Source organism: Nesoenas mayeri (assembly GCF_963082525.1).
Source record: "Nesoenas mayeri genome assembly, chromosome: 20".
Lineage (NCBI taxonomy): Eukaryota > Metazoa > Chordata > Aves > Columbiformes > Columbidae > Nesoenas > Nesoenas mayeri.
In genome coordinates, this window is record NC_137569.1 from 2,998,230 (window position 1) to 3,019,982 (window position 21,753).

The following is a 21,753-nucleotide window of genomic DNA, read 5'->3' on the forward strand; positions in this document are numbered from 1 at the left end:
TTTGGGCGGGGTTCTTTTTTGGGTTGGTGGTTTGGTGTTTTGCTGTTGGTTTGGGTTTTTGTTTTGCTTTTACTTGGTAATAACTACGTTTCCCATCATCAGACTATGGATACAACTACCTGCTGACAGAGCAGCTCCAGGGAAGATGCTTTCTTCAGAAGAAATCAAGAAAAAATAGCAGATCTTTCTTCCATTTAATGACAGAGCAGAAGCACCAGCAGCAAGGAGGCTGCAGCTTGGGTTCTGCACCTCAGGTAACTGCAGTGCCAGCCATGGGAGACGCATTTGTGTGTTGCACAATTCTGGCCAGGCAAAAGTTGAATATTGTTCAAGCCAGGTTCTTCCCAGCTACGAAAATGGGAGCAAAAGCTAAATGGCAAATTCGCTCTGTGATTCTGTCCTTAGCAGCTTGTTACCCACAACTGACAAATAGGCAAAGGACATTCCCTCCCTACTTTGGGCAATGTCTTGTTATGTTTCCTAGGCTTGCTCAATTAAATAAAAAGCAATTAAAACTTGAAGGGCTGCAGCAGTGTGGTGGTGTGGAGCAAGCGCACGTGCATTTTTGTATGCACGTAATTATATATCCCCTTGGTTTGCAACGTGAAATCTCAGCAGCTTGGATTTCTTTTTCTATTTTATCTGTCAGACCAAATGCCGAGCAGACTGTGAACCATTTCCCCATCTTTTTTTAAATCTTAATGTGGAGAATTTTTATTTCTGTTGGTAGAGAGCCTTTCAAGTAGCCCCGTAGCCTGTCTGCTCTCCTTATCGAGGCCGGAACACAGCAGAGATTTGTTTCTCAGCTACTTGTACTTTTCCAGATTTAAGTTTACCATGAATGTAAATCATCCTGATAACATAAAGCATGGACACAGAAGCTGTAATTAACACAAAGAATTAAACAAGGACCAGTGAAAGACAGCAGAGAGGATCAGAGGAGGCCCATCTAATGCTTTTCAGCTTCCCTGAGAATTAAAGGCCAATTAATTAAATTAAAACAGTGATACTGAGCTGTTCTAATTCCTTTCTGAGCTGCCAGCATGTGAAGAAAGCAAGTGGGGAGAAGGAGGTTGAGACACACGGATGGGGTTGAGGGGGGTGTCCTGGCCCCCGCCTGTGGGGGCTGAATGTCTCTGAATTTCTCTCCATTTCTGGAGGCACTTGCAGGACGCAGCTGTTCAGGTAACAGCAGTTCTGCCTCATCCTCAGGGTCCACAGGGCCGGTTACAACCTGGGTTTTCAAGCTTGCTGCAAAATCAGTAGATTTAACACCCTTCCTTATTGCCTTAAATACAAATAAAATATGTAATTGTGTCTTCAAACTGTTTTATGTCTTGCTATCCATTATAATGGCCTATGTGTCATTTGCTGTGAGAGAAGAGCCATTGTAACAGCAGGAGGTGAAGCGTTTTCTGCCGGTATCAGCCGGTAAAACAGATGCATGTGAACTCGTCAATGTTTATTAATGTTTATTAGCGGAGTCTGCACTTAAACATACCTGCTGGATTTTTACTGTGAGTGTAAACCTTGAGTTTGTGTGCGACCTTGAACTTCACAGCGAGATCTGGAATGCGAGTAGGACTGGGTCTGTTGGGTGGTGAATATACAGCCCTGTTCCACAGGCAGCTTTGGAGCTGGTGGCACAGCTGAGCGCATTCAGCCTGGCCTGGGGCCAAAGGACAACTTGGGATGTTTTGCATCAAGGAAATATTACTCTATTTTTTTATTTTTTAATATTAACAACTGGATCTGGCCGCGGTTAAACGGGGTGAGACGGTGTCACCTTATTCCGCAGCCTGTCTGTGGGGGAAGCGGGGACAGCCGGAGCGGTTCTGCCTGTCCCCCGGGGGTGGTGACCGCAGCACAGCATCTTCAGCAGGCAGCTCTGGAACTGGAAAGGGAAGGGACAGGGTACGTGTTGTGGAAGGAACCTGGTGTCTGCCTCGAGACTTGGAGACAGAGTTTGCGGGTGGGTGCTCAGTGTATTTTGGGTGAGATGTGTATTAATTCCCAGCCCAACTCTTCCCAGATCCTCGCAGTTTATTGACAATAAACATTGCATTTTGTGTGTTCAATGGGGAGTTTGTGATCTAAAATTAAGTTGCCTGACCCCATAAAATCTTGGAAGCAGAAAATGAGCTCTTGTTTGGGCTTGGAGACTGCTCCCTCCCTTTCCATTTTATTCCCCAAAACCCTGCTGCTTATACAGCAACTCCCAGATCGAACCTGCATCTAAACTTCCAGATAGGATAGATGGTTCCTCCATGATGTATGAGGCCATTAAGTTGTTCTCCAAAGCCCCAGTGAAGCTGTGGTTTCATTACCTACTGGCTTTCCCTCTCACCTGTTTGTTCATGAAGACGTAGATGATGGGATTGTAAACCGTGGCGGTCTTGGAGAAGTAGGAGGGCAGGGATGCGAGAGCCGGCTGGATGGCGATGTCTTTGTTGGTGGCCACCACCAGCGCAAAGGTGGTGTAGGGCAGCCAGCAGATGAGGAAAGCCATGACCATCGCGACCACCATCCGCGTCACCTGCCGCTCCGCCTGCTGCGTCGTGTCCGCCTCCTGCTGCTGTACTGCAGCCTGCGGGGAGTTTTGAAGAGGGAGAGATCCCTTCTTAACGACTTCCAACAGCATTTCCATCCCTCAGGTGCCCCAACAGCAGCGCCAGGAGATGTCAGCACCATCAACAGTCAGAAAAGCGGCCATGAGGCTCTTCATCCCGATGGAGATGTGCCTTGCCAGCGTTTTGAGAGCAGAAAACCATGAACTCACCCGTACTTGTACTTACCACTCGTAGTGTCATCAGCAGGTTGGCGTAGGAGAAGAGGATCAGGCTGAGGGGCATCACGAAGCAGGTGACGAACAAGGCCAAGATGTAGCTGTTGTTGTTGCTGCCACCCGTGTACCAGTTGGGCCCGCAAGAGGTTCTCAGACCTGGAACAAGTAAGCTGTGAAACAAACCTAAAGCTATCAGCTCGATAGCAGCCAGAGCAGCTCATGGCTTCAATGTCCACCAAACATGTCAGATCGGCTGCAGCGTGTCCTGCAGTGGGAAACTTCAGAGGAACAGCCTCCAAGAGAGGATTATTGACTGAGCACGCAGGTGTTAACACTTTAAACACCAGACTAGCTGCTCTCCAACCACCCTGCCCTTGCAAACAACACACGAGAAGCAGCTGTGGAGTTGAGCTCACATCTGAAGCACATCTCCCCACCTTCAGGCACGTAGCTGCTCCAGCCCAGGAGCGGTGGGGTTGTCCAGAGCAGGGACCAGCCCCACGTGAAGGCGCAGCCGGCGACGGCGTGACGGTGCTGGAACCGAAAGTCTCCCAGGGGTCTGCAGACCACGACGTACCGCTCCAAGGCCAGGATGGCCAGGGACCACAGCCCCACGATGCCTGCGGAGAGGAGGAGGTTGGTGTCTGAGGGACATCCTGGGCTTGGGCCCTGCAGACAGTGAGTAAGAGCTGCTGAAGTAAATGTAACGAGAGTCAGGTGTTTTTCTTAAAGCAGGAAGAGCTGGGAGGATATTTGGCCCTCGAAAACAGAGCTGGCAATGGTGTGTCTGGGATGCATTGTGGTTCTGACTGTGGTTTCTGCCCTGGAGTGTGTTCAGTGGAAGGTTTCATGCAGCATTTCATGTTTCTGGTCCACATGGGAACATCTGTGTGCTGACACAGCACCCACAAAGCACAAAGCAAGGACAATGATGTGTCCAGTGATATTTCTCCCTATGGAGACCAAGATGGAGTGTGTGGTGACCTGGTGTCAGCCAAGTGCCTACTCCAGCCCTCTTTGTGCTAAAGAACAGTTGCAGGACACGAGTTCTGCGTCACACATGACAGCATCGTGTTTAGGAGAAGCCATGAGTTGATGAAACATTCCCCAAAGCCTCTTTGCTAAACACAATGGCACCAACCAAAGATCAAGACAGGTCTCCTGGGTCATGTCCTTACCTGTCAGGGACACCATGAAGCCCTCCAGCTCACACAGCCGCTTGCCGAACACAAAGAAGCCGTTGATGTTGTTGGAGAAGCTGACGGAGCTGCCGCAGAGCGTCACCAGCAGGTCGGCCACGGCCAGGTTCACCAGGATGTAGTTCAAGGGCGACCGCAGCTTCTTGTACCTGATGGAAACCACGATGACCAAGCCGTTCACAACCGAGGCGGAGATCACCACGATGCCCATCAGCACGGCCACCGACAGGTACATCCCCCGCGGGGCCTGGTGGGGCCACTGGGGGCCATCGAAAGGCCCCGGGGTGCTGGTGTGTGGGGGGTCCTGAGGGCTGTTGGTGGGGTCCATGGCGAGCTGGAGAACCAGAGCCCCTGCAGGGGACCCTCCCCAAAGAAAAACCTCTTTTATAAAGCTGGAGGTGCTGACGTGACCCAGAGGAGCTTTGCATTAAACTACCTTAAGCTTTTTGTTTAATCTGAAAGGTTTGTCCTCCTGCCCCCCTGCTTTTTATAATCAGCTCTTTATTCTGGAGGGGATAAAGAGTGACTTTAAAAAAATATATCTGAACGGTGCATCATTTAATTAAGTAAATAGGGTTTTTTTGCCCCCCTGCCTCCCCCATAAGTGTGGCTGGTCCCATCTCGTACAGCTGCGCTGGTTCTAAATGTGCTCAATGAATGTCTATTAAATATAGCAATAGTATTAATACATCAACTAATTTATTATAGATAGCAAACATAACATAATATATAGAAAATACATTTTATTTAATTTATAATATTTTATAGAATAATTGATGTGTGTATATACATGTGTACATGTGTATTGTTAGGGAATAGATTCTATGTGGAGAGAGCATGCAAGAAAGAGTATGAGAGAGCATGTTACCTGTATCTGTAACTAATTCACACATATCTTTAATGCAATATATCCTACACAGATGCCATGTGATATCTACTTAGGTAATCTAGTATATAAAAATATTTTATATACCTATGTATGCATATTAAATTACATAAAGACATTCTTGTACTATATATACCATATACAACTATTATATATTATAGTATAAAAGAGTTACTATACACACCCATATGTGTGCAATTAATTGTAGCTGCCTGTATCTGTACCTTGCTATATAATGTATACACTCACATATATTTATATATCATATTTGATATATATACATATTTTAAGTTGTATATAGTATACACTTATTTAATACAAACATTTATATACATGTGATTGGTTTTTTATATATAATATCATCATATATACAGTGTGTATATATATATAAATACATACACAGGCATATTTATTTTTGTATATGTCTACACAAAGATGTGTATTTTTATATACAAGCATAAATATATAGCATATGAGGGCATGTATCTAGAAATATCTGCCTACATATATTTATTATATAAAGGTGATACTTAAAATTTTTATTAGACATATATGAACAGATATACTATTTCCAGTATTACAATAAATAAAAGTTATAAAAATGAATGTGTAGCTATACATATACATGTGTGTAGAGAGTTATATCTACAGCACATGTATATATACAGCATATATTATAGTATATATTTAACATGTATTTCTAGATTATATAATATAGCCTGTGTAAATATTTTATACATACATACATATATATATATATATATAAAAATTATATAAAATATTTATATATATATAATACTGTCCTGGTTTCAACTGGGACAGAATTAATTGTCTCCTTGTAGCTGGTGAGGGGCTTGGGGGGGTGTGTGGAGTTTAACTGCCTGCTCAACTACAACAAATATATAGATCATAGAAAACATAATGCAAGAATTGCATTTATATACTTATAAATGAATATCTATTTATGATGCTCGTCTGGATCCTACACCTCGTCAGTGTGTCCAAGTGGCACAGAGATGCCCTGCCTTTAGTGTTTGAAAATATATAGACTCCAGCATATAATTAATTAACTCGGTCACATATACATGTGCGCATATGCATATATATGTGTGAGTATCCATCTACCTATAGTGTGTATATACAGATATATATTTGTGTCACTGTAAGGAGATATAGATATATAAAGGTGTGTGTAAATATATATATATATATATATATATATATACACACACACACCCCTATATATCTCTATATATTTATATCTATATATCTATAGATATATATAGGTGTGTATACACACACACACACACACACACACACGCACCCCCCCTATATCTATCTATCTATACACACACACACACACACACATATATATATATTTACACACACCTATATATATCTACATATCTATAGATATATATAGGTGTGTGTATATATATGTATGTGTGTATATATATGTATGCATACATATGTATATATGCATATATATGTATATGTATATATGTGTATATGCATATAAAAAATATAAAAAATATATATGTACAGGGGTGTGTGTGTGTGTGTGTATATATATACACACACACACACCCCTGTACATATATATATACCTGTACGTGTGTGTGTGTATATATATATATACACACACACACCTGTATACACACACACACACACCCCTGTACATATATACCTGTACGTGTGTGTGTATATATATATATATACACACACACCTGTATACACACACACACACACACACATATATGTCTGTGTGTGTACACGTGTGTGTGTGTGTGTATATGTGTGTGTGTGTGTGTGTGTATATATATATATACACACACACACGTACAGGTATATATATATGTATATATACAGGTGTGTGTGTATATATACACATACACCTCTGTGTGTGTGTGTGTGTGTGTGTGTGTATACAGAGAGAGAGATATATATGTATACACATACACAGGTACGGGGTCGGGGGGGGTGTATAGAGAGAGAGAGAGAGAGAGAGAGAGATGTGTGTGTTTGTGTGTAAAGTGTGTCTGTATCTATATATCTGTCTATGAGGGAAGCTCAGTTTGGGCCATATTTGCAGATATTTGGGCCGAGGGCAGGGAAGTGCCATATCTCCCTGGCCCATCTTCATGTGCTGCTGGACTCTGAAGCTCCGGTGTCCCCCAGGCCAGGACCAGCGGCGGGTTTTTAATTTCAGTGCAGCCAAGCGGTGCTAACGAAGTGAATTAACACCATCAGGGCTACCCGGGGAGGGGGAAATCACCTTCAGCACCAGTGAGCAGCCCGGCTGCTCCCACTGAGCGTGAACCTCTGAAAGTGCACATTCGATCAATCCAAAATGATTGAAACAATCTACATTAACCAGCAGAGCTGGAGCAGCCGCGGGGACACCTCGGCTCACAGCCCAGCACTGGGAGGTCTCCATCTTCACCATGGGGAGGATGCTCAGCATGTCCGAGATGTCAAGAATCCAGGTAGAGGTGGCGCTGACCCACCCACAGGAGCCTTGAGTAAGGCAACATTAATGGAAACTTCAGGAAAAAGAGATTTATTTTATTTTATTATTTTATTTTTAATGCTCCCTTGAATAGTCTCCCTCCCAGCCCCCACCGAGGCAGAGCGGGTCCCCAGATAAGCCCAGTTATGGGTTGCTTTGGTTTTGGTGTTTCTGTTTTATTTTGCAGCAAGAGATTTTAAGTGGAGAAGAGAGCTGAGCAGCACCCCGTGCTCTGGTTTAAACCCCCCCCCTCCCAGCTCTTCATCGCATCTCGGGGTCACTCGATGCTCTGGTTGAGACGCAAGGAGATCAAAAAAGATGCACTTTTTTTCCCCCTTTTTATTTGGGGTTCTCATTATAAATATTAACAAATCTGACAAAAAGTACACAGATAGATAATACTTAAATACAAAAAAAGTCTTTTAGGATGCAGGTAAGGGCAGTTTCTGCAGCCTTCACATGGTAGCAAAACATCGGTATCAAACATTTCACGAGGCCACCACTCTGCATGCAGCTGGGACGGATGGACAGACGGAACATCTGCTTAGAAAAGACTGGGATACAAAGTGAAGGAACCCCCCACACAAACAATGTCCTATTTCTCAGGCATAAACCAGTTTTATGGCAAAATGTGCTGAAACAAGTGATGGATTGAAAGTAACTTTGCAAGAAAAGGGAGGCACAGGAGACCCAGCGCCCCCATAGCTCTCCTGGAAGCTCAGACCTAAACCAGGTTTTAAGGTGCCGGACCAGTGATAAGAGAGAGAAAATTATCAGGAACATCCTACATGACACGCTGCCGGCATTCAAATAAAATCCATGCATATCTGTAGAATGCATTACAAATATCAAGTTATTAAAAAAGACCCTATGAACGTTGTCTTATTTCCCCCCTCCCCATATCAAACAAGGTGTAACACGATCGTCACTTCAAAAAGTAAACGTAGGTTTCCAGAGACTCAATTGCTTTCCAAAAGAAAACCCAAAACCAAACCAGAAGTCGGCAACACACACACACGCACACACACACAGAGTTACAGGGCTCAGAAGCTGGAGGTAATTCAGACCAAACAGCAGCTCTTCCTAAGAAAACATGGTTTAAAGGCTTCAAAAATTTCTGGCAAGATGTAGCACATTTGTCAGGTTTAAAGTTAAAGTTGTCAATATCATTAAAATCTGCAAAAATCAGTTCTGCAAGTTCTTCTGTGTAGCAGTTCACAGATATTTTAGCTCATCCCACCGGGCAGCGGCTCTTGCCGACTACGTCATGTTTGCACAAGAGCCGGCGCCCGGTGGGATGAGGATGCAGAAACCAACCGTGATGGGTCATGGAGCATGAGAACACAAATTCTTATAATTGTAATTATATTATATTATTATACTATTACCGTGCTGTACACAAAAAATTGTTTTGGATGCTGTTTGAGGCAGAAAATGGATCAACCCGATGGCCACGCTGCAGCTGAGCATCTGCAAGTGCGATGCTGGTTTGGCCCCAATGCAGGATTTTAGGTAATGGCATGAATTGGAAAAGGACGAATAAAGGAAAAGTGCTACAAAAATTTAGCCTTAAAGCCAGCTTTGCTGGAAGAATACCTGTGCCGAAGCCTGGGTTTACTGGGAGAGCAGTTGACGTGAGGGCAGCGTGAGGCTTCGCTGCTTGGTCAGTGACTTTGCTCAGCTTTTTGTTTTGTCCCAAACTTGTGCACATGGGGACCGTGAGAGTGAAGCCGTGGTCTGCAGAGCCCTGCCAGCTTGCTGGCTAAATCACACGGGCTATCGGAGAGGACGAGCACAACATCCCTGGAAGAAAAGCAAAGAGTCTTCCGAGGTGATCAGGGGACACAATCATTCCGACGGAGGAGCATTAAATGCATAAAAGACTGTTTAGGCCCAAAACCACAGAGACTGACAAACCACCAGAAATATGACACAATCGCCTTGAGAAAATAGTTCCGGGTTTTAGTGACGCCTTTTGCTCATATTAGATACGCAAACGGAGGCGGACGCATTCATTTTTGTCACTGAATTGCAAGGCAGCAAGAAGGTAATTCAGTAGAGCAAAGAGTCGGGAGAGGAGCCGGAGCCGCAGTGCATGCAGGCGTGTGGTGTCCGTGTGCGTGAGCACACGCGCACGTGTGTGTGTGTGTGTGTGTGTGTGCACACTCGTGAGTGTGTGTGTGAGTGTGTCAGGGTGCAAAGAGGCGTTTTGGAAAAGCCTTAGGGGCCGGGACCTGCCGAGCAGAGCGAACGGCCGCTGCCGCGTTCCCTGGCAGGGTGTCCCCGTCGCCGGGCCATGGTGCGGGGCGTCCCGCTCGCCCGGCACCGCGAGCCCCCGCGCCCAAAGCCGGAGCCGAGAGGAGTCCAAAGGCCGCGGGCGGCAGCGCGGGGCCCGAGGGAGCAGCCCCGCGGGGCTCAGTCGCTCAGCACGGCCCCCGGCAGCTCGTTCGTTAGCGTGTGCCAGCGCTCGATTTTCTTGTCCTTGTTTTTCAGGCAGTCAAACCAGTGCTTCAGCCGCTCGCCCTTGGCGTTAATTCCTAACACGACTCCACCTGGGGAGAGACAGAGAGAGGGTGAGGTGGGGTGAACATCGGCCCTGCAGGGGAGGCTGAGGGATGCTGGAGGGAGCCACACCGTGCAGCCTCTGTCACGGCATCTGTTGCCATGACCTGATGTGGCACACGGGCGATCACAGCCCGGTTTTCCCAGCCCCTCCTGGCTGCGCTCTGGGATCTGCCCCGGGCAGCTTGTTCTTGTGCCAAGGGCTGGATGCTCATTGCGATCGCAGCGGCTGTCACAGGCACCGGGCACTTGTTGGCAATAAATCACAGTGACCAGTAACAAAATCACAACAAGCATAGACATCCAACAGAGATAAATGAAATCTCCCCAGTAAACCTGTTTTTTATTCAGAATAAGAGATCTGAAGACAGAAGGGAAGAGGGAGATCAGGAGAGGGATAAAAGCAAAACAGAAACCCAGCAAAAAGGAATGGGGAGGATGGAAAACAAGCTGGGAGGACAAGGAAGTGCAGAAGAGCAGATGAAAAAAGAAGAGGCACAGGTGAAAATAAAACAAGAAAAGAGGCCAAGGAGACCTCGTGGAGTGCCCCACTCACCTATGAAATCATTCGATTTCCCGATATCGTAGTCCCACACTGTGACTTCCAAGGTCTTTTTTGCCAGGTCACCATGCTTGATCTCGTAGCAAAACTCCTGTTGGGAGCAGAGACAGAGTCAGGACGAACCTGTGCCGGGTTCCTGAGGGGCTCGGGTGTTCATCCTCCTCCTCGGGCTGCTGCCCTTTGCCACCCCCAGGGAACTCAACCTCCATCCCTCACCTAATGATTGAGGTTGGGTTTTTATTTTCTGCCTTCTAAGTCCGAGGGCTGAGAAAAGACCCTGGGCAAGAACCACAACCGGCAAAAACCCACCTCATTGAACTCGGGGTTCAGCGTCTTCTTCTTCACCGCTGTCTTATGCTTTGATTTCTTGTCCTCGTCTGGTTTCAAGTAACTGCAATGAAACCAACGCAGCAGGTTCACACGCACATCCTGTTGCCCAGGACCACCTTGCAACCTGGTGCGGGCGGGGGCACCTGCGGGACCAGCTCCTGAGTGGGGCTGAGGTGGGTGCTGAGCCCCCAACCTGCAGCTCCCCTCCCCTGCCAAAACGCACTTCCCCACGTTGGCACCAGCCGAGTCGTCGGCTGCCAGCAGAGAGCATGGATTATCCCAGCTCCAGTCCCTAGGGGACACTGGCACCGCGCACATGCACCCAGCTCCCGAAATCAACCCCTGCCAGCCCAGAACCAGCCCAGACGGACCAGTGTGCTCATCCAGAGCTTTGCCAGGAGACAGAAACCGCAGGCAGGTGTGTGAGCGGGAGCAGGAGCAAGTGCAGTGGCCGCAGCTCCGTGCCGGCTGTTTCCTACTGATGCTTTGCAGCAGCAGGGCTGGAAAGCAACCGAGGTTAAAGTGCCTGCGAGCAGAGAGAGCACCCGAAATCTGGGCCAGGCCAAAGTCAACCCATCATCATTTCATCTGGGTGCTGCTCCTTTAAACATCAGTTCTGCTTCTTTGTTACACTTTCCAGATCCTGCTCATAATTAAAAAATTAGGGCTTGTACCGCAAGAAGCATCACTTGTCTATCTGCTCTGATTCAAGCCCCGCAGATACAATTTACTGCAGAGAGCACAAAGGCACCTAAAAAACGACTGCACAACAAAGGGAACGATGTTACCTGGGGACTGAGCCTCCCATGAGCATTTAAAAAAAGCAAGAGTGGCTTTTTATGCAAACACCTCCACTCCAAAAGAAAAATTAACTAGGAAGGTGAAATTGTGCTGCTGATAAACTCCATTTCTGGCCTCCCAGGCGCAGTTTATCCCAGTAGATCTGCCTTAAAACAAATAACACCCTGAAAGTGCCAAAACTGGGGACAGGGATGTGGGGTGTGTGGGGTGCGGGTCTGCCAGCCCTTCCTCGCCATGTCCCCTGCTCTGCAGAGAGCAAGTGAAAAATGCTGTCCCCCCAAAAACCAAACCAGGAGCTGCAGCGGTACAGGGCCCAGCACCAGCAAACCATCACCTACAGCCCCCAACAGCCCTTGGGTGCCACCAACGGCCCTGGATCACTTGGCTGAGGCCACGTCACAGCGGCCCATTACAGCTATTTTAATGGCTTTTTTATTTTCTTCTCTAAATAAGGAAGGTGCTCCCAGTCATTGACACTGGGAAGCGTCAGCGGGACCTGCAGATGTGCCCTCAGCTCTGCTAACCAGGCCCCCGAGCCACCAGAGCCATGGGTTGCAATTAAACTGCTGTCTGGCCTAATTACACGCATGTTGTAATTAGAGCCTTTCCAAAGTGCGGGCGGTGGCCCCGCCGCTGGGCTGGGAGCCTCTTCTCCCTCAGGACCTGGGGAAAGGAGCAATTAATTGCCCATACCTGGCAGGGGGTTGCCCGTACCCCAGTGCCACCAGCCAGGAGGACCAGAGCTGACCCAGCAGCCACCCGCATGGCGCAGGGACAGCGCTGGGTGTGACGAGCGAAAAGTCCAGGGGTATCACTGGGAAGGAAAGCGAAGGCTCTCGCAGGTGCTGAGCGCAGCCCAGGACCGCTGGGCACAGGTACTGTCCTGCTCAGGGCATCCCTGTCCCCACACTGATAAATGAGACCCACCAACCGCTGGGTCGCCACCAGCAAAACGCGACTGTACCCATCTGCTTCACGCCACCAATTCTGACCTGGAGCCGTATTCCTGACACAGACCCTCTCCCAGGGCAGGGTGGTGGCTGCGGGTGGTGCTGAGCCCAGCAGCGGGTCACCACGGTCACCCAACCGCTGCCAAACTGGCAGGGACGATGGGCTGTGCCAGCACGGCCACACGTCACGGGACAGATGCTGCACCCGCCTTACTTTGAAGTGCTGTAACATAATCACCAGGGAATAACATCCTTGCAGGCGAACGCAAGCTGCTGCCGTGGTGCCCTCATTTGCATCTCATAATGAGACCAATTAATTTCCATTGCGGGGAGAGGCAGCGGGGCAGCACGAGGGCCGGCGCGGAGCAGCACTCACGTTTTGACGTAGGGGTCGGAGTAGCCGTTGGCGTCCATGGCGGCCAGATGGGCGCAGCGGATGATGCCCACCAGCAGCCCCTGCTTCTGCGAGCTGTACTTGAGGGAGATGAGGATCCGGCCACGCTCCTCCAGCGACTTGTCTTCTGTTTTATCTATCTGGGGGAGGAAATGCAACCAGTCCGGGGGCTGCTCGGGACACAGCCCCAGCTGTGGATGCTCTCCCCATCCCCAGTCACGTCTGAGGGGTCAAACCGCCCCACGCTCCCATGTGCCGCAGGGTCCACGGCAGGGGATGCTGCTCAGAACCCCCCGCTCACCGGCAGCTGCTTCTCCAGGCAGATGTTGAAGTTTTTGGTCTGGTTGGGCTTCAGCTTCTTCAGTGGGATCCGCGTCTCCCCGATGAACTCGTTGTGGCGGAACTTGTCCTCGTCGCAGACTGAGATCCTGCAAAAAGCACAGGGTGAGCGGAGCTGCTGCGGAGAGGGGAGGGATGGAATGAGGGACCTGTCACACCGCAGGTCCCCAGAGCGAGGGGACACCTCGAGGCCCCCCCAGCCACCTTTCCTGCTCATACCCCATATCCTGGCCAGGGTGGCTGTCACCCCCCTGGGGACCAGGCCCCCTCTGGGAAGATGCTCCCGAACCCCGAGCAGCAGCGCGGTGCTGCAGTGTCTGCGCCCAGTGCACTCACCAGCCCGGGCACTGTTGGAAAAGCAACCTGGGACCTCAAGCATCCTAATGGCTCTTCCATTGAAACAACAAAGTCATCAGTGACGGAAGCAAAACTATTCTGAGCTGCTGCCAGCCCAGCTGCATCCTGCCCGGCCGAGGCGGCTCTTCCTACACCTGGTCTCCAATGGCACAACTTGGGGGAATTTGCCTCCCCCCAGGGCTCCCTCCTCACCCACCCGAGGGCTTTGGGCACTTTTCTGTGTGTCCCCCAGCGCTGGGGACCTGGCTGCGCGGTCTGGGACACCGAGGGGTCCGTCACCTCCCCTCCCACTGCACAGACAAGACCGGGAGGGATTTGCAGACCCAGCCCACGTGAAGCTCCCCCAGCCCTGGCCGGGGTCCCGCGTGGGGCCGGGGATGCGCCCTGCGATGGCAGCTGAGAGCAGTGACGGTGATGCCAAGAGAAGGCTGTTATCGGTGCAAGAGCTATAAATGCCTTTTCCTGAGCTGGCAGCTCATGAGTCATTTCTCTGCCGCTTCCCAGCCAGCTCTGGGCATCAGGAGAGACAACAGAAGAGCGAAGTTAGAGCTTGCAGGGAGCCTTCGCTCGCAGTTCCCGAAATCCCAGCGAGGGGCCAGGAGGGCTCTGGCTGCCCGGTGAGGGACCAGCCGTCCCCCAGCAGCACTGCCTGGAGCTGGGGACAGCCAAACCCTCTTGTCCTGCTCCAAAGGGAGCATCCCATATACTGTATCCCTACCGCGGCCACGCTGGGCTCTCTGTCCATCGAGAAAAGGCGTTTCCCTTCCATTCTCTCCTTTTTCCCCCTCTTTTTACATTTTCCTACAGTAGCTTGCGGTCTTTTTGCTGCTTGATTTTTTCCCTCTCTTTCATGCACTCCCCTTGGTGCCCATTTCTCACAGGTAGCACCTCTGCCTCTGGGGGCCGCGCTTCACCTTGCCAGGTTTTTGACAAACAGGACCTATTCAGGAGGGGTAATTAAAGTAATTAAAGATAAATAGTGTCCTGTAATCCCACCTCAGAGTAACTAATTGCACACTACACCTCTGGCCTGTGCAGAGCCTGGATGGTTTATCCACGGATGGTTTATCTGTGGGTGGTTTATCCATGGGTGGTTTCTCCATGGGTGGTTTCTCCATGGATGTTTGGCCACCCTTGCGCTCACAAGCGAACAAGCAGGTGGTGAGGGAGCCATGGGGATGGCTCATCCACACGGCACAAGGAGCGTCAGGGCTGGGGACTGGCAGAGGAAAGGGGTTCGGAAAAAAATAATACAAGCAGGAAGACCGGGAATGCTGCTTTCCACAAAACCATAGCTGGATGCAGCGTTACTATAGATACCCATGAAAAAAAACATCCCACCGCAACAGTAAAATCCTCAAAAAGAATCTGAAATGCAAGTGCAACATTTCCTATTTCCTCTCCTCCTCTCGCCTCTTTCTTTTAAAGAACAAAACCAAAAACAGGAGCAGCAGCAGCAGCTCCAGACAAGAGGCGGCGCTTGCCAGGCGTGCACAACCCCGCACCCTCTGCCCCATCTCCCCTCCAGCATCTCTGGCCACTGCCCGTGGGTCCCCACGTTTTGTGCCTGTGTGTGTGATGCTCAGAGGTCCGTGCCAGCCCTCCCGGTCCCACGGGCTGCCCGTGGGTCACCGTCACCAGGATGGGTGTGTGAGTGGGCAGGCTGGCACGGAGGCAGCGAGCAGGAGTCGGAGGAGCCGGCAGCTCCAGCCCTCCCTTTGGAAACAGGCGTAATGCAATTACACCGGCTTGAATTTTATTACGAGAAATCGATGTGATGGAATTTTTTTATGCCTTGGGTTAGAAAATCAGCTCCATGACAAACAGCGAGAGATGCCTCTGGCAGCCACATTCACCCACCACCCCGAGCCCTTTAACGCCAACATCACCCCCCCTGCCTCGTCTCTCTTTATTAAACCAAATCCCTTGAGCTCAGGGTTTGATTTGACAACTCCCAGTGAGGGGTCCTGATCTTTCAGTTAAGGGCTGTGAAAACCACCTTGGAAGAGAACGAAGCAAGTGAGCAATCACCGCTCATTAAACTTATTCCCCCTCCTACTCAGCCCAGGCTCCCAGGTTCCAGCCCTGAGTCACCGCGAGCCCCGCGCCGCTGACTCATGGCTTCTGCTCGTACACGCTGCTCCGGCCCCTTTCCCCCTGTGGAAAAGGGAAAATGGGGGTCAGCAAGGACCCTCTTACACAACACACACGCACATAATAGTTAGTGGAGCCTGAAGACACATCTCCTATATCTAAGATCCCCTACGGTCCCTATAGCAACTTGGGAGGCTCTGGATGGGGGAGCAGACGTGCAGGTGATATCTGCTTGGCTGACGGGCAGAAAACGCCTGGCAAGGAGAGAAAATAGGAAAAGGTGGCGTCCTGGGACTGTCCAGCTCTCCTAAAACCAAAAGGAGGATTCAGTGCTGGGCTCCATCACAAAACACCTCAAAGTCTGAGCACAGGAACCACAGCCCGAGGTAGAAGCAGCGAGGAGTGCGCCTGCAGTTCCAGAGCAAACCTCGTTCAGCACTGCTGGAGTAAAGCGATTTGGGACCCCAAATCTCTAAGTGTCTGCGGTACGTCTATTAGACCTGATCAAATACTATTTTCTGAATAATATATTTAATGAGTCATGATGTTTGTCAAACACATGATTAAACAAAGAATCCCTGGCATTCGTGGGCTAGCTAAGCATCATATGAATAATGCATCACTTCGCCAATATATCTGGGTATGAATAATTGTATCCAATATCTGGCCAGCTCTGATATTTATTATGAATACAATCTATTTATTGCGTATTACACGTATTATTTAAATGTAGGCGATTGTATTCTGCCTATTCCAATTTCCTCTGCAGTATTTCTCTGCCTCCCCCCTGCCTGCACCCCGGCTGCCCACCACCAGGGACCATGGCTAAGAGGCTGCAGCACGGCCGTGCTCGAACCACGGATGGGAACGGGGTCTGCAGGGTGGAACTGACCCCTGGTGCTGACAGGGAACCTGTCCCCAAGCCCAGACACCCCGCCCCTCCGAGTGCAGCATCTTCCGAGCGGCTCTGAATTTGCTGGTGGGTGTTTTCATTGCGATTAAGGCTTGGGCTAGACTCAAGGATATTTAACTCAATGAACAGAGGAGACCTTTCAAGATCCTCCCACCTGCTGTGTTTCATGAAATCTGAAGTATCTGGTGTTTTTTTGAGGGGGTTGGTTCATTAACAAAATCCTGCTTGCCAGCACAATTAGCCGGGTTGCCTTCACCTCCGCTTCTCGCTCGGGGTGGCCCTGCCTGGGGAGGTGAACCCCCACAGCTCCTGGGGCTTGGGGCTGTCACAGCAAAGTCACTTGTCCAGCTCAGCCGAGGTTGCAGAGGGGCCAGGGGCAGCCTGTTGGGGTACAGTGTGGGGCTGGGGCTCTCAGATCCATCACTCTGCTCTCCAGCAGGCAGCGGATGCCCCATGCCAAAGCTGACCCACCGACCCACGCTGGACACATCCTACCGAGAGCCCAGGTGGGTTGGGAAGACTTTCAGGTCCTTTTCCAGCTTTTCCGCTGCATCACTCGCTCTCCAGGCAGTGGGGAGGCGAAGGCTGGTGGCGGCTTTGATCTCTGCCATTACTTTCACATTAAAGAGACTTTGCAATTGTGTTCCGTGCCCCTCCATGAATTTCAGCACCAAGGAAGCAGCCGGGGAACGATCACCCCCCAGACCGAGGGGAGCATCACTGATGCTCTTTCAACTACCTGCGCTGCCTCGCGGGAGCCTCGCCTGATTAGCGCAGGGAACGCCAGCGTCCCCGCAGCTTTGAAGTCAGTTTTTTCTGGCAGAGAAAGAGATATTTTGCCAAGACGATGTGTGGGTGAAGCGAAGAAGCGAAGGCAGGACAATACACACCACAGGAGATGATTCCTGCAAGAAGCAGCACCAGGAGGGCAAAGGTTGCTTGTCACTGGTGTTATGGAGAGGCTCATGGAGGAGAAATAGCACAATCCACAGCAAAATAAAAAGTCACTTGTGGGCCCCAGCTGCCAGGGACCCCAGCCCATCCATCCTTCTTAATATGAACCAAAGGTCCCTCCCCGGCCAGGCAGCGATGACACAATTTACCAGGTATCTAAATGAGGAGGCGCGACATCTCCCAGCCTCGCATCCCTCTACCCAATTTAATAGCCAGTGTTTGAAAAGAATCCAAACAAGGAATTAAAATAAAAGATGGATTTTTCTACCTTGTGGCTGGTTTGCGAGAAGTCTCATCTCATCTAAACCCGCCTCAGGATAAACAAAATCTCCTTTGCCAATATCTTCAACCATGAAGACGGAGAAAAGAAAACAGGGGGCTGGGGAATTGCTCTTAAGGAAAATGAAGAGCACTTTAATTCTAGGATCTGGCTCCCCCATGCAAGATATAAAATGGAGCCATGGTGCTCAGAAGCCTTTTTTTAAGGAGAGGAACTCCCTGGGCCATGGGCATGAGTTTGTGTTCCCACATGAAACGCCACCAGATCCGATGGGCAGAATGGCTGAGCACAGCCTCTCCAGAGCCCCCAAAAGGTGTGGGGGGGTCAAGCCCTTCCCCTCCCTGGCACATTCCTGCAAACAACTCAGCCGAACATCCCTCTACAAACCGATTTCCACGCTTGAAGAGGCTGAAAATTTCAAAGCCCGGAGTGAACAAATAATAAGAAAAAAAATCCACCAATAATAATAATAATAATAAACCAGAGGCTTTCCAGTCCGACAAGCCTGCAGCACTTTCAGCATGACTAATACTTTCCATGTGAAATAATAATCCGCGGTGCTAAATTTCTCATCTCTATGCACATTGCAGACAAGAGGTAGGTTCTGCCCAAATTCACCTCCGAGCAGCACCTCTTACAAGGCAACTTAGTGTTCTCATCGTGGGGAAAATAATAAACTCCCAGAGTACCTGCAAATAAGGAGGGTCGGATTCCAGCCACGGAGCTGACAGAGCCCTCAGAGCAGGATGCGAATCCTCCTTTGTTTGACAGTGGATTTTACAGCGAATCCTCCTGCGCAGCGGTCCCAGAGCAGAGCGGGGATGGAGCGACCGAGGCTGCCCCACACCCGCCCCACGCCGGAGCCGGGTGACTCGCTGCCCTCACCCAGGTGTGACGGCGGCCAAGACATGGAAATCTTTGCATGCGCAGGAGTTTGCTCCCCACAAAGCGGCACTTGCAAGCTCGTACGGCCCCATGGCGCCGTCCCTGCTCACCTCCAGCCCCACACAATGCAGCCCAGCCCCTGGGAGATGCTGAACACACAGAGACGGAACCAAACCAAGAGAATACAATACATTCATAGAAACTCCCTTAATTCAGTCTGACAATAATTCACCAATGCCTCCAGCTTTCTTAAAGAGCTCATCCCCAAAAGGGACTCAGGGCTTTCACGGGGAGGTTTGCTCAGCAAGATGAGACCACAAAGCCTTAATGTGTGCCTGAGTTTTGGGCAAGGAGAGGTTAAAACCAAATCATACCACCTCCAAGCCCAGCGAGTGAGTGATGAAGTTAATGACAAAGCAGGACCACGCTCTCACCGGATGCTCCAGCCCAGGCTCCCGTAAATCCAGCGTCAGTCACCGCGGGGGTGATGGATGCGCACAGGGCACATGAGTGTTACAGGCTTTGGTGGGCAATAACTCTGCCATGAGCAGCTGCCAGGACCATCCTGGGGGGCTGGGGCATGGGGGGCCCCGTGAACCCCCCAGGAAATCATCACTGGGATGGGCAGGATGCCTGAAGGGGAGGGGAAGGGACACGCATCCCCCCAGCACCAGGTTCAGCACCCGTTCACCACCCCGCCCCTACCGCAGGGTCTTGCGGATCATGTCCTCATCAGTGATGCCGTAGTAGGTGAGAGTCTCATTCCAGGTGGGGTTCAGCGTGTTGCGAAGTGTTTTGGTTCTCAGCTTGTTTGCCTGGAAAAGCAAGGGAGACGGTGATCATTTGGGCACCTTCCAGAAAAGGAAGCACAGTTTGGGGATGAAGGGGTCATCGGTGCCATTGTCCTTCTGCCCCAGTGCTGTAACCTGTAACCCAGCCTGTCCTTGATGGGGTGACCCAAATCCACTCCAACCGCAGCAATGGGGGCAGAGACACGGTGACACATTTGCAAAGCCATCCAGCTCAGGCTGGGACAGGAACACGCGAGGTGACCTGGGGACTGTCCTGCTGCTGGGACGATTGTACAGAAACGTCCAGCCCAGGGCACGTCCATGATCACCCCAGATCCGCTCACCTCTCCGGGGCAGATTTGGGTAGCGCTATTGGGAAACGAGGCACAGAGACAAAGCAACCACAGAGGCAGAGGGACATGAGGACGAGGAGACCGTGTCCCCATGGCTACTCCAGGCTGGTAGAGTCTGCAGCTCCCACACCACCCTTGGCTCTGAGCTTCCCTCCTGCCTCTCTGGTCTCCATCACCCCCAGCAGAAATGCTAATCAATGCATTTGCAAAACATGGCAATGAAAGGTAATATTGCTGATGAAAGTGCTCCTGGCTCTCCCGTTTCCAGCAGAACCTGAAATGTGGTTAAAAACTCCCTCTACCGCCCTGAACATTATGAATTAATTCAACTGAACCGTAACAAGTAAATATATCTCCCCCAAAAAGGTCTTTCCTTTAGCGTAAAATAAGAGTGCAATTAATATTCGCAACACATACTTTTTGCATTTAAATTCAACATCCCCATCAGTTACACCAAGCTCTCACTACACATCAATATCTTTAATTACTTTTCTCTCCAGCAAGTGCTGAACCTAAGTAGATGGAAATACTTCCCTTACAATTTATACTCTGCTTTATTATGATCTGAGGGGTTTTAAATGCAAAAGAGAAAGGGGTAAAAATAAAAAGAGCTGGTTTGTTTGTAGCACCAGATCATTTCACTCGGTGCTTCTCGAGCGCCGCGGTCGCACCCTCTGCTCCAAGGGCGAGGGGTTGGGCTGGCATCGGGCTCCTGGGCAGCGCTTTATTGGAGAGGCACTTGCTACCCAATTCTTACCTCCCAGCACCGCTCCCTCCTGCTCACCTGAGAGCCAGGCAGGGACCTGAGATCCAGCTGCAGCAACCGGCATCTCCCGGTGAACAGCTTCCCCTGGGGAAGCTCCCTGGTCCGATTCCAAAATGAAAGGTGCAGCCCCAGGAAGGGAAGGAGAAGCTAAAAGGTATCTCACCTTACTGGCTCCGGGAAGCAAATGCAATTTGACGTATGGATCGGCCAAACCATTATGGTCCATCGGCTTCAGGCCCTGCAGAGGAAACAGCAAAACGCAGGAGTTAGGACAAGGGTGAGATGCTGGGCAGGTGGTTTCGCGGAGCCCACCGGCTGATGCCCCTTTCCCCAGGATGTCATCGGTCCACGGAGCCATTGCACAGTTTCCCAAGGAGAACGCGGCTGGTGCAGGATCTGGGCTGTGCAGCGAAAGCCGAGCACGCTCAGCGCTCAAACACCGTCTGCGGTTTGTGCCGACGAGGAGCTGTGGGAAAGCTGCTCATCCACACTTGGCACCGGCCGCAAAGTACCTCCTGCTCTTCCAGCCGCCGCCTCTGACACCCGGATCACAATTAATTTGGGGGTTAAGTAGATTTACACAGTGATTTTCAAGGTTTAAAATTACAGGGCTTTGTCATTTAATAATTGCTTATGAGCAAACACACACCTCTGCTGTTGTGGTGTTAGTTCTGAGCGCTCCCAGAGGGTGCGATAGCACCTACCTACTCCTCGCTATTAAGGCACAGCTGAAGGCAGAACAGCTTTCAGGTCAGCAGGAGGCTGTGCCAGCCGACTGTCGTGGCATTTGCAGGGAAATCTGGGGGTAACAGAGCACAAACTCAAGGAAACACTCGCTGTGGCCGCTCCTGGTGGATTTTCTACTAGACCCTCACAGCTCTTAAAAGATGATACGGATCATGTTTGTTATACAGATGCTCTGAGTTAATCCTGCTCTGGGTAGAGGGAGAAGACAAACCTTCTCTTCTTCTGAACAACCAATGGGCTGAAAATCACCCAAAGGTGATGCACAAACCCAGCCCAAAGCCACAACAGCACAGACC

The 21,753-nt window shown here is 50.1% G+C and overlaps 2 protein-coding genes across 2 annotated transcripts in view; both read right to left on the bottom strand.

Moving 5' to 3' along the window:
• Positions 1-1,679: 1,679 nt before the first annotated feature.
• On the bottom strand, positions 1,680-4,312 carry LOC308048090 (pinopsin; the record flags this gene model as incomplete). Its single annotated transcript, XM_080356992.1, has 5 exons — positions 1,680-1,894; positions 2,348-2,587; positions 2,796-2,941; positions 3,223-3,405; positions 3,964-4,312. The coding sequence occupies 5 exons, from the start codon at positions 4,310-4,312 to the stop codon at positions 1,763-1,765; spliced, it is 1,050 nt and encodes a 349-aa protein (XP_080213118.1). The 3' UTR covers positions 1,680-1,762.
• A 5,482-nt stretch (positions 4,313-9,794) lies between these two features.
• DOC2B (double C2 domain beta) overlaps positions 9,795-21,753 on the bottom strand; it is a gene marked incomplete at both ends in the record, with an annotated part of 28,012 nt that continues 16,053 nt past the window's right edge. The window contains 7 exons of the mRNA XM_080357043.1: positions 9,795-9,931; positions 10,498-10,594; positions 10,813-10,894; positions 12,961-13,118; positions 13,280-13,406; positions 19,506-19,615; positions 20,874-20,948. Coding sequence (XP_080213169.1) covers positions 9,795-9,931; positions 10,498-10,594; positions 10,813-10,894; positions 12,961-13,118; positions 13,280-13,406; positions 19,506-19,615; positions 20,874-20,948 — 786 coding nt within the window. The remainder of the gene's footprint in view (positions 9,932-10,497; positions 10,595-10,812; positions 10,895-12,960; positions 13,119-13,279; positions 13,407-19,505; positions 19,616-20,873; positions 20,949-21,753) is intronic.